This window comes from Salvelinus alpinus, chromosome 27, assembly GCF_045679555.1.
Source record: "Salvelinus alpinus chromosome 27, SLU_Salpinus.1, whole genome shotgun sequence".
Taxonomy (NCBI): domain Eukaryota; kingdom Metazoa; phylum Chordata; class Actinopteri; order Salmoniformes; family Salmonidae; genus Salvelinus; species Salvelinus alpinus.
Window position 1 is genome coordinate 37,961,288 of NC_092112.1, and position 12,870 is coordinate 37,974,157.

At 47.2% G+C, this 12,870-nt stretch overlaps 1 protein-coding gene across 1 annotated transcript in view; it reads left to right on the forward strand.

The window, feature by feature from the left end:
- The window catches only part of LOC139556508 (exostosin-like 3), a 42,581-nt gene extending 30,023 nt beyond the window's left edge, over window positions 1-12,558 (forward strand). The window contains exons 2-6 of the mRNA XM_071370553.1: window positions 1,064-3,697; window positions 4,484-4,611; window positions 5,860-6,004; window positions 8,085-8,213; window positions 8,855-12,558. Coding sequence (XP_071226654.1) covers window positions 1,556-3,697; window positions 4,484-4,611; window positions 5,860-6,004; window positions 8,085-8,213; window positions 8,855-9,064 — 2,754 coding nt within the window. The 5' untranslated portion in view covers window positions 1,064-1,555 and the 3' untranslated portion in view covers window positions 9,065-12,558. The remainder of the gene's footprint in view (window positions 1-1,063; window positions 3,698-4,483; window positions 4,612-5,859; window positions 6,005-8,084; window positions 8,214-8,854) is intronic.
- The last annotated feature ends 312 nt before the right edge of the window (window positions 12,559-12,870 follow it).

Consider the following 12,870-nt stretch of genomic DNA (forward strand, 5'->3'; position numbering starts at 1 on the left):
AATGTAATGTAATTCTGAACTCCATTCTGTAACGTTAGTCCTATCAGGGAACATAGTGTTTTGGGTTTAGTGTGTAGGCCTAGTTGATAGGCCTTCATCCAAACAAGCCTTATCTACCAATATGTAGCAGTGAGGATACTGTACTCTCTGGCCTTTAGATAGTCTAGTTCTGTCCTGTTTGTGTTCTGTCGCCTTCCCAAAGACTGGTGTGAACCAGCATTGATTAGTTTGTGTTCCATGCCTTTTTTGTCTTTGGTCTGCTGGAGAATGGGCTATTTTCATTCTTTTCTGATGCATTAGGACTCTTGTCTGGGAACAAATGCCCAAAATGTCCTTTTTGGTCTCTCCTCCTGTCCCTGGCTGTCCTTACCATTTTAATCAGTATGTCTTTCCTATCAGCGCTTTAGTTTATCTGCTGATTGCAAAGCCTAAACTTTGTTGTTACTGTTTCCTCCAACACAGAGTATTGTGATTCGCAGTCTCTCTTTTTAGAAATGAGCTGTTCAACAGGAAGACCTGTCTCCTTCGTGATTTAGCCTGGGAAAGCCAGCAAGGAGGAGAAAACCGTTAGTTCCTAATGAGGATGTTGCCTAAAGGGATGAGATGCTGTTACTATGAACCATACCTTGTGTCAGCAGTTTTGATACAGTATGCACAGTGCTGCTTATCAGATAGGTTACTGATCTCTGTTTCAGGCTTGTGGAGACACATGGGAAAAACTAGACTCATCATCATGATAACACAACAATGTTTAAACCATCAAAGAAGCATTATTTGGGGAAATACATTTTCACATTGGCTGGTTTGTATTTACGTTCAAATGTATGTTAAAATGATGCATTTTTGTGTTAACTTAAAACATATGTCACGTCACGCACACAATTTAATTGTTAAGAATGTTATTTATCCTAGTGATATCATCAGAATTCTGGTATGGTACTTATTTGGGCTATGAGGTGAAGGCTGGACTTTTCTGGATTTTTTTCTTTTTAATCTGATATACTAAGAATGCCAACTAAGTGACCTTAAATAATATCGTTTTGACATAGTTTCTCTTTATCAGTTTCAGGTCTTGTTATTCAACGTTGGAGGAGAATTTGGAGGCCTTTCATTCTTTGACGGACCTAGAAAATGGGCACAACCAGGGCAGTAGCAGCTGACCCATGATGCCACTCTGCAGGACTGTGACCAGCCATGCCCTCCTCCCCAACGTTTACCAGAAGGGGCTCCTCTCCACCCGACAGTTTGCTCACATAGGTCAGAAATACAACTACACCATACAAGAGGAACGATGGCAAGGACTTGTTTGAACTATGGCACACCAGCAAGACAAAGGTGAAGTCCCCCTACATCCTGATACCAAAAGGAAAACCACAATCAGGTAGAGCCACTCAGATGACATTTTATGAGGACAAAACAAGTCGAGTTAACAATTCTGATGGTTTAGCTCCAACACTGTTTCACCATGTTGACGAGGTTGCACCATGGCTGCTGATCCCTGTAGACTAGTAGAGACTCCGGCGCGGCGCTGAGCTAAGCCCAGTGACCCTAACCCATGATGCAGCGTAACGGTGGCGGGGTGGGGCCCGGCGGCCAGCCGTGGCTGCTGCGGCGCGTGCGCCTCACCTGGCTCAGCTTCATGCTCTTCTTCATCCTGGTTTTCTTCCCACTCATCGCCCACTACTACCTCACCACCATCGACGAGGCGGGCGGCCCCGACAAGCGCATCTTCGGCCCACGGCCCGGTGGCGAACTGTGCGAGGCCAAGCACGTGCAAGACCTGTGCCGCATCCGTGAGTCAGTCAGTGAGGAGCTGCTACAGCTGGAGGCAAAGCGGCAGGAGCTGAACGGGGAGATCTCCCGGCTCAACCTGCGAATCGAGGCGTGCAAGCGGAGCATCGACAGTGCCAAGCAGGACCTGCTGCAGCTGAAGAATGTCATCAGCCAGACGGAGCACTCGTACAAAGAGCTGATGGCCCAGAACCAGCCCAAGCTCTCTCTGCCCGTGAGGTTATTACCCGACAAGGACGACCCGGGCCTGCCCCCGCCCAAGTCTGCCCGTGCCTGCCGCCTGCGCTCCTGCTTCGACTACGCCCGCTGCCCGTTGACCTCTGGCTTCCCTGTGTACGTCTATGACACGGCCTCCTACCCCTGGGGCGAGTCCCTGGACCCATTGGTCAAGCAGGCCTTTGCCACCTCGGTAAAGAGCAGCATCTATGTGACGAACAACCCCAGCATCGCCTGTCTGTATGTGGTGCTGGTTGGGGAGCTGCAGGAGACTCCCTCCTCCCCCCTCCCGGCTCCCTTGGAGCTGGAGAAGCAGCTGAAGGCCCTGCCCTACTGGAGGTCCGATGGACACAACCACCTCCTCGTCCATCTTTCCAGGAAGTCCATGACGCAGAACTTCCTGTACAATGTGAGCACGGGCCGAGCGGCAGTGGCCCAGTCCACCTTCCTGGAGCAGCAGTACCGCGAGGGCTTTGACTTGGTGGTGTCCCCGCTGGTCCACGCCCTCTCTGAGCCCAACTTCCTGGAGGTGCCGCCCCAGGTGCCCGTCAAGAGGAAGTACCTGTTCACCTTCCAGGGCGAGAAGGTGGAGTCTCTGCGAAGTAGCCTGCAGGAGGGACCGCACCAGTCCTTTGAGGAGGAGATGGAGGGAGATGCGCCAGCCGACTACGACGACCGCATCATCGGCACGCTCAAGGCAGTGCAGGACAGCCACCTGGACCAGGTGCTGGTGGAGTTCACCTGTAAGACCCCGCGGCCCAGCCTGCCTACCGAGTGGGCTCTGTGTGGAGAGAGGGAGGAGCGGCTCGAGGTCCTCAAGGCCTCCACCTTCGCCCTGGTCATCTCCCCCGGGGACTGTCAGTTGGTGGCCTCGGCAGGCAGTAGCATGAGGCTGTTTGAAGCCCTAGAGGTGGGGGCCATCCCTGTGGTGCTTGGGGACCACGCTAGGCTGCCCTACCATATGCTGATCCGCTGGAGCGAGGCAGCCATCATGGTGCCTAAGCCCCGCATCACCGAGCTGCATTTCCTGCTGCGCAGCCTATCAGACAACGACCTGCTGGCCATGCGACGACAGGGCCGCTTCCTGTGGGAGACCTACTTCTCCACCTCGGAGAATGTACTGGGCACCATCCTGGCCAGCGTCCGGACCAGCATCCAGGTGCCTGCCGCACCCATCCGCGAGGAGCCCGCCCAGGAGATCCCTCACAAAGCAGGCAAGATGGCCGGCACGGACGCCAACCTGGCCGACAACGGTGACCTGGACCTGGGCCCCGTGGAGACGGAGCCACCCTACGCCTCGCCACGCTTCCTCCGCAACTTTACCTACACGTCAGCCAACACCTACCAGACCTGGAACCGTGCCCCGGGACCTTTCCATCTGTTCCCCCACACGCCGCTGGACCCCGTGCTGCCCTCGGAGGCCAAGTTTCTGGGCTCGGGCACGGGCTTCCGCCCCATTGGCGGCGGTGCTGGGGGCTCGGGGAAGGAGTTTCAGGCAGCGCTGGGTGGTAACGTGCCCCGGGAGCAGTTCACGGTGGTCATGCTGACCTACGAGAGGGAGGAGGTGCTAATGAACTCCCTGGAACGGCTCAACGGGTTGCCCTACCTCAACAAGGTGGTGGTGGTGTGGAACTCCCCCAAGCCTCCTTCAGACGACCTGCTGTGGCCAGACATCGGCCTGCCCATCGTGGTGAGTACTTTCCACCGCCGATGAATACAAAACATGCCCTGCTGCTTAGTGCTCACTGCTCAGACTGAACAATATGATTGAATGGGAGAGGGTGATCTGAAAGGCCCTGCTCGTCTACTCCATTCTGAAATGCAAATAGTGTAACTTGTTGTGGCGCAGCAGTCTTGGAAGGCCGTATGTGTCTGAGAGTGTGCTCAAGCACATTGGTCTAGCTGCTGACGCTGATTTCATCTGCTCCCCCTGCTTCGCTTACAACTCTGCAGGGCAGCCAGACAAATTACACCAGCTGATATAAAGGAAATAGAAAGTGTTACGTCCACAGAATAGGTCTGGCTTTTAGAATGGAACTTCAACAGAATACTCAAGTATCCCAATTACACTGTCTGTAGGAAAGAGATTCCCTCTCTGTAGGGAGATATGGGAGGATAGTTTAATGATCTTGAATGAATAGCCTAATTGGTCCACACATTTGACAAACCACATAACTATTGAATGATATTAGCTCATTCCATACTTTCATGTTGTTTGTTAGATGGGTTAGCTTAATAAAGCTGTTGAGAAAGGGGGGGCTGAGTGGTTTGGACCATTACCCTGTGCTATACTTTCATGATATTCCACATTAAATGAATAGTGATGCAAAACATACTGTTTTTGCTCTGTACTTAAAAGTCCTCTATCTTGAAAAGTTGACTACCGACATGCACACATTCTTGGGATTGTATTAACAGTGAACTAATTAAGAAAATACTCAAATATTTTCTATTTAACACTTCTCCTGTCCTGCAGGTGGTGCGCACGGAGAAGAACAGCCTCAACAACCGCTTCCTGCCCTGGGACGCCGTGGAGACGGAGGCCATCTTGTCCATCGACGACGACGCCCACCTCCGCCATGACGAGATTATGTTTGGGTTCAGGTCAGTTAGAGGGGAATCTGGGACCAGTCATTGGATCCAAAGCTCTTTGGAGAAAGAAAGTTTACTTTGTTTTGTGCCTCATTGATTTTCAAAGAGATGCATTTTTGCTGGAGCCCAGCAGACCGATGATCTGTCTACAGATATCGACAAGCATCATGTGAATCGACACTTATTCCAAAAGTTTAAAAAAAATAAAGTATAATAATGAAAAAACGCACACTGACATTTTAAAAGCATTTTCAGCTCAGTACCACAGCATAAACCAAAACCTGACACTAATGCAACTTACCCTAACAGATCAACAAGAGAGAAATGGACCATGTTGACGTTCAAACGCCACATGAGCGTACAGTACTAGACTTGCCTCACCTTGAATATCACATCAGGGCCATGTGCAAAGCTACAGGAGAGAAAAAAAAGCTGAGCTAGGAAATGTAACACCTCTCAAGTCCATAGACAGCGCTCTAGATGCAATGACTGGACATGTTTGTTCATATTTTAACCATATCTTGAAACTATACGTACTTTGTTTACATTCTTTGTTTGTAAACAAGGGAGAAATACAACCTTGGCCTGTATTTTTGGGTTATGATAAAGATAGATCATTGCCCGTAAGTCATTTATTTATAAGTTACATTCTTCAAGAATCAATGGGTAAATATCAAGTATTGAAATGACCATTGAACAGCTTCCCAAAATCCCCGACTGCAGCATTGTCCAAAGGTTTTACCACTTTTGCAGCGTGTCCAGGCAGGCACCGTATGAATGGGGTCATTTGTCATGAAATATCCTGTAATAATTTTTTTCCTCACCTAGAACCACCGCTAAATTCCCACTGGGACGTTCTATAGCGTGAATGTACTACATCTCCAAGGGAAGAGGTTATACTCTTATACGTGCAAAGCATATTTTTTTTTCTAAGTAGGAACGTGTCGTCTGATAACTACATGTAGCAGTTGATACTCCTCACTCAGTGAGCACGTCCTTGTAGTCTCGTGTGTGTCTGTGTGCACGTCCGAAAATAATACACAACAGAACACTTATCTCTTCTCCTTGTAGATTGCCGTCCTCGCTGACGAGCTGTGGAGACCTTTTTGTCAGCAGTATGATTTTCCTTATAGGCCTACATGTACAATAAAATATGAATATATTGTGGTCGCATTTTGATGCAATTCTCCTCAGCTCATTCTCCCCAGTATATTGCTGCCTTTTTCGTCATGTTTCTCTTGGTGTGGTTGTGTGGATCAGGGTGTGGCGGGAGGCCAGGGACCGCATCGTGGGCTTCCCCGGGAGGTTCCATGCCTGGGACGTCAACCACCAGTCCTGGCTCTACAACTCTAACTACTCCTGTGAACTGTCAATGGTGCTGACGGGCGCCGCCTTCTTTCACAAGGTACTCACCTCCTCCCTCCCCCGTCGTGACACCTTTCAACCCCGTGAGCCCTGACCTCTATGCTGCACGTAGCTCTGTTCGGTGGTCCTCTGTAGCTCAGTTGGTAGAGCATGGCGCTTGCAACACCAGGATAGTGGGTTTGATTCCCGGGACCACCCGTAATGTAAAATGTATGCACGACTGCAAGTCACTTTGTATAAAAGCATCTGCTAAATGGCGTATATTATTATATCATACAGTGCATTCGGAAAGTATTCAGACCCCTTGACTTTTTCCCACATTTTGTTGTGCATTACAGCCTTATTCTAAAATTGATTAAATAGTTTTCCCTCATCTACACACAATAGCCCATAATGATGAAGCAAAAACAGGTTTAGACATTTTTGCTAATATAAAAAAAAAAATGATATCACATTTACATAAGTATTCAGACCCTTTACTCAGTACTTTGTTGAAGCACCTTTGGCAGCAATTACAGTCTCGAGTCTTCTTGGGTATGACGCTACAAGCTTGGCACACCTGTATTTGGGGAGTTTCACCCATTTTTCTCTGCAGATCATCTCAAGCTCAGTCAGATTGAATGGGGAGCATCGCTGCACAGCTATTTTCAGATCTCTCCAGAGATGTTTGATCTGGTTCAAGTCCGGGCTCTGGCTGGGCCACTCTAGGACACTCGGAGACTTGTCCCGAAGCCACTCCTGCGTTGTCTTGGCTGTGTGCTTAAGGTCGTTGTCCTGTTGGAAGTTGAACCTTTGCCCCAGTCTGAAGTCCTGAGCGCTCTGGAGCAGGTTTTCATCAATGATCTCTCTGTACTTTGCTCTGTTCATCTTTCCCTAGATCCTGACTATTTTCTCAGTCCCTGCCTCTGAAAGACATCCCCACAGCATGATGCTGCCACCACCATGCTTCACCGTAGGGATGGTGCCAGGTTTCCTCCAGATGTGACGCTTGGCATTCAGGCCAAAGAGTTCAATCTTGCTTTCATCAGACCAGAGAATCTTGTTTCTCATGGTCTGAGAGTCTCTAGGTGCCTTTTGGCAAACTCCAAGCAGGCTGTCATGTGCCTTTTACTGAGGAGTGGTTTACATCTGGCCACTCTACCATAAAGGCCTGATTGGTGGAGTGCTGCAGAGATGGTTGTCCTTCTGGAAGGTCCTCCCATCTCCACAGAGGAGCTCTGTCATTGTGGCCATCGGGTTCTTGGTCACCTCCCTGACCAAGGCCCTTCTCCCCCGATTGCTAAATCTGGCCGGGCGGCCAGCTGTATAAAGAGTCTTGGTGTTTCCAAACTTCTTCCATTTAAGAATAATGGAGGCCACTTTTTTTCTTGGGGACCTTCAATGCTGCAGGAATATTTTGGTTCCCGTCCCCAGATCTGTGCCTCGACACAATCCTGTCTCGGAGATATACGGACAATTCCTTTGACCTCGTGGCTTGGTTTTTGCTCTGACATGCACTGTCAACTGTGGAACCGTATATAGACAGGTGTGTGTCTTTCCAAATCATGTCCAATCAATTTAATTTACCACAGGTGGACTCCAATCAGGTTGTAGAAACATCTGAAGGATGATCAATGGAAACAGGATGCACCTGAGCTCATAGTAAAGGGTCTGAGTACTTATGTAAATATGGTATTTCTATATTTTAGGTTTATTAAATGTGGGGAAAAAATAAAAAACCTGTTTTCACTTTGTCATTATGGGGTATTGTGTATAAAATGATGAGTAAAATGTTTTATTTAATCAATTTTAGAATAAGAATGTAACGTATCAAAAAGGAAAAAGTGAAGAGGTCTGAATGCTTTCCGAAACTTACCTGTCTTCTGTAAGATGCATCACCCTCATCCCTCCTCTCCATGACTTTCTTGTACGTTCTTTGGTCTGACCTGTCTCACCCTCTCCTCATTCCACCTGGGCCATATTCATTAGGCACTAAACGGAAGAAAAGAACGTAAAACAGGGAGGGATGACTTGTCCACTGGACTCGCTCATTTTCTGTTGCAAAATGTTTAAAAAGGTTGCGTGTTCAAATGAACGGGGCGCCGGTTGATTCCCTCATATGTTTTGTCTCTCTGCTGCAGTACTACGCGTACCTGTACTCGTATGTGATGCCTCAGGCCATCCGCGACATGGTGGACGAGTACATCAACTGCGAGGATATCGCCATGAACTTCCTGGTGTCACACATCACCCGAAAGCCCCCTATCAAGGTCAGTGGGGCGCACACACACACACGTATACTCCAAAAAGACACACACACCCCGGGCACTGTTTATTTATATTTCTGCTCACTTAGCCAACCATTACTCAACCTGACATGTTCAATATTCTCTGGCAAATTATAAATCAGAGCACAGCAAGATTGGATTGTTGCCCTACGCTTGCGTTTCCCTCGACATCTATTTGCAAGAAATTTATACTAGTATATACATATTTATGGCTAGCGGACTAATTATGCCAATCGAGCCAGGGGGAATTGTGGGACCCGGAATCTTGGAATATTCCCAGGTGTTCCATTCAGGAATTAGAACAGGCTTCGATGGCGTGTGTGACTTGACAGCAAGTTGGCCCTGGTAGGAATAAGGCAGGTGAATAATGCATGTGGTGGGAAGTAACCTCCTATAACCAATGAGTGACTTTCCTTTTCCTGGAGAATCAACCCTAAGAGTCATCCTCATTTTATGCACTGTAATATGTGTCGCAGTATTCAATTCTGTGCAAGTATTCTGTGCCAGTATTCATTGGCACACACTGCCATATTTTACGACCACATGTTCATGGTATCGACAAAGCAATCAAAATGGTTGTAGCATTGTGATCAGACACACCCTTTCCATTTCCTCCCTCTTAGGTGACGTCTCGTTGGACCTTCCGCTGCCCCGGCTGCCCGCAGGCCCTGTCGCACGACGACTCTCACTTCCACGAGCGCCATAAGTGCATCAACTTCTTTGTCAAGGTGTACGGCTACATGCCCTTACTCTACACACAGTTCCGCGTGGACTCTGTGCTCTTCAAGACACGTCTGCCCCACGACAAGACTAAGTGCTTCAAGTTCATCTAGCCCAGGGCTAGGCTCAGCTAAGGAAGTTGGGCAGAACGAAGCAAGAGAATGAGGAACTCGGGCAAAACGGAAGAAAGGCGAAAGAGGGAGCAGAGAGGGCTGGTTCTGAGATGGATGGAGGTTTGGGGGTGAGGGCCTACACCCAAGAATTGGATCTAGGATGTACAATAACAACCCTCTCCAGTTAATTGGCTGAACCCCCTCAGACCTGCCCCCCCACACCTTTACTGGAACCCCTGATAGGCTGGAAGCAGAGAAGGGCCGCTGCCAATCAAAAAGCCTTTTCATATTTTTTTTCTGTCCTCGTGTCGTCTGTGTGTTTTATCAGCAACCACTACAGATTCAATTTTTTGCGCCACTTTTTATGGGCAAGAGGGGTGGTAACACTGCCTACCCAACGACTTAACTTGACTCGCAGAGCCAAACTCAAACTGACAATGTAAACGACTGGTTTTAAACTGACACAGGGAGAGAGAGACCGAGAGACAGTGGACTGTCGCAGTGGGCCCTGAGCTCCTGAATCGCTAGCTAGACATGTAACCTTTTGGGAGAGAAACAAAGGGGCAAAGGCATATACGGTTTGTACGGTTTGTCATTGCACTCATTTCTTTATTTCATTTTTTTTACTCATTTTACATTTATATACTCTACTCTTGTATATAAAACCGCAAGAGAGGCACTGATGGTCGCAGAAGTATTTTTTTTCAGTGATTTATTTTTTATTTTTTACGTGGTGTTTAATTTTGTATCTCAATCTCGACGTGGGATTATCAGTCACTTTTGTTGTTGGCAGACCCATAGAAATAGAATTACGAGAATGGGCAAAGCCCCTCAGACCATGGCATTCTCAGAGTAGATTTTGTTTCTATGGACAGACGTAAGCTAACTCCAGACAGTGTCCCGTTTGTCACTCTGCCTCTCAATGACTTTAGATGGAGAGTAAGAACAGGACCATTAGGCCGCAAGTTCTATACAATTACCCCCCTGAAAAAAATCGCTCAAATATTCATAGGAAAATGGGAAAGCAATTACCTAACACGTTTGTTAAGGCTACAGCAGACTACAATGGTTTTAAGCTGGACCGAAACACTTAGTAGGCCCTGTTGTTTTCAGAATGGTTGTCACCTGCCGGCACTGAGCGTTTACACGGCTTTTTGTGACTTTTTGGATCTTGGTGGTATTAGGCTACCTATCAATGGTCGGCGTTAAATGACGGAGTAGTCGTTCCTATATAGTCCTCTAATGAAGTGTTCAGTAATGGAGGAGGGTGAACTTGCCCCTAGATTCTGATATTGGGTCAGTTTTGCATTTCCCCCACCAATGGTTAAAGGCCCAGTGCAGTCAAAACTGGGGATATTTGTGTTTTATCATGTATTTCCACACTGAGGTTGGAATAATACTGTGAAATTGTGAAAATTATGACGCCTTTTTTTAGTGTAAGAGCTATTTGAAAAGACAGACAATTCAGACTGTTTTGGTGGGAGGGAGTTTTGGCGTGCCTGGTGACATTACCAGGCGGTAAATAAGACTTTCAGACCTCTCTGCCAATAACAGCTCAGACCACTGTTCTTTGCTAAGAAGCTATTTTTGTTTTGTTTTCAATTAAAATGGCCAAAAAGAATCACAGTAAGGTACTTAATTGTTACCCAGAAGTGATTTGATATTGAGAAAAAAAATGGCTGCATTGGACCTTTTTAAGGTTAGGATTGGGGGAGGAGAAGCTGATCCCAGATCTATACCAAGGGGAAGACTTCACCCTGGAACACTTAATAATGGTTTCAATTGGGCACTTGTGGGAAACACAAGTCTAAAAATATATCAGACCTTAGTGCAAGGAACTGAAAAACAAGCTTATTTCGACAGAAGCTATTTTGGTGTTTCTATCCCTCATCATCATCACAGTTCCAGTCAGTATTAACCTCCAAAATGAGCTGCTTCTCTGTACAGCGTCTCCACGTCAGGTCCCTCAAGTTTCATTTTGTAACAATTGATGCTCAATGAATGTTTTCTTTGCCAAAAAGGTACGATTTTTAACTGCTGAAAAACAGCACAATGTTTTGCAAAGTGCACAATGTGAACGCTTGTTAATAGGATGCGGTCTGGTACACCCTTGCCCCCTCACCCCTTTTAGACAGTATCCCCGCACTCCCCCCTCCTAAAAAAAAAAAAAAGAAAGAAAAGTTGACTCTCCCTCATCTATTGAAATGGCAGTGCCTATACAGCCCTTATTAATTAACGTACTTTGACCTTTTCTGGCTTCATTCCATTGATTTGACTTGAGGATCTATTTTGTAACACTACATCCTTTATTTGAGATGATTCAGGAGATGTGACGATACTGTTGATCAGCAATAGGAATCTATTTGATTCTGGGAAGTTCAAACTATGGGACTCCACATTATCGTCCCCATAATGTCTGTATATTTATTGAATTGAATATATAAAATGGGTATACTAAGGCTTGCTTCTGAAGGGGTTAACTTTGTGAATAGAAATGATGACTGCAATAAAATGAAACGTGATCTTGGTCAACGGAACCTCCTCACCTGACTGACCACGCATCACTGGCCCACTTCCACATTGGTTCAAAGTCCTTTCATTGAAATGACGTGGAAACAATGTTGATTCAACCAGTGTATGTGTGCACAGTGGGGGGGGGGGGGGGGGGCTCAATAGGACACTAACGAGAACCAGCAGGTGGCATTGACAGCTCGACTTAAAACTCGCCCTAAAACACAGATCTAGGGATCATCTCTAGCCTGCGCCAATCCTAACTTGAACCTTTTTAAGAGGTGAAAAGCAAAACTGATCTGAGATCAAATCTTGGAGACCACTACAGTCTGGGTATGTGCTCAAACCTGTTTTTGACTGACTCAGTCAGTCCATTTGCAATAATGTGCACTCACACATACCAGTGGCTTGAGTTTGAGCTCTAGATGCTGTCTGCATAATTACCTGGCTGACAGACACACTCCTAACATTTCCTGGGGCAGGGAGGGGGTCGACTCGGGTGACGTGTCATGCAGTGCTTCGGAAGTCCCACCTCTCCCCTCCCAGTTTTCCCCCTCGGCGGACAATGACACAGCTGGTTTTTCTAGTGTCAACAGATGAAGAAAGAGGGCCAGAAAAAAACACCAATCATTCCTCTAGCTAGCTGTTTAAGTGTTCTGAAACTATGCGCTCATGGGACTGTTTCCCCCAACACGCCCAGCCCTGGGTCTTGTTCATTAGGCACCAAACAGACTGAAACAGGAAGTCCCTACCTGGTGTTGGTCCAGTACTTTTTATTTTTTTTTCTGTTGAAAACAACAAAAAACGCTTTAAAGCTGTTTGCTAGTGTGCCCCAATGAATAGGACCCTGGGCTAGGCTCCCAGACAACTGCAACTACTGCTGCCTGCCCTGTTCTGTACCAGACTGACCACTGATGACAGGGTAAAACAAACTGTTGAAGGCCAGACATGGAATTAAAATCTCGACGTTAGTTTAAAGCGTGTCTCTGACTCGTGTTGTTCTTTTGTCGTCCAACTCCCTGTCTCCTTTCACCGCAGAAATGAAAAAGTAGGCACACATTTACTGACGTTCTCTATTCTCACACGTTATTAGCCAATATGAGCATGTTCAGCTTAATCAATGATACTGGAAGTTAGACTCTGGGATTTACTTCAGTCAGCATACTGTGGATCTCAAGGCAATATGTCACTCATCTCTCCATGACTCCATGCTGCGAGGTGTGGCTGCACACTGTAGAAACCCTGACACAATGGGTGTGGGGCGTCGGGCAGCAAGCCTGAACTAAACACTGAGC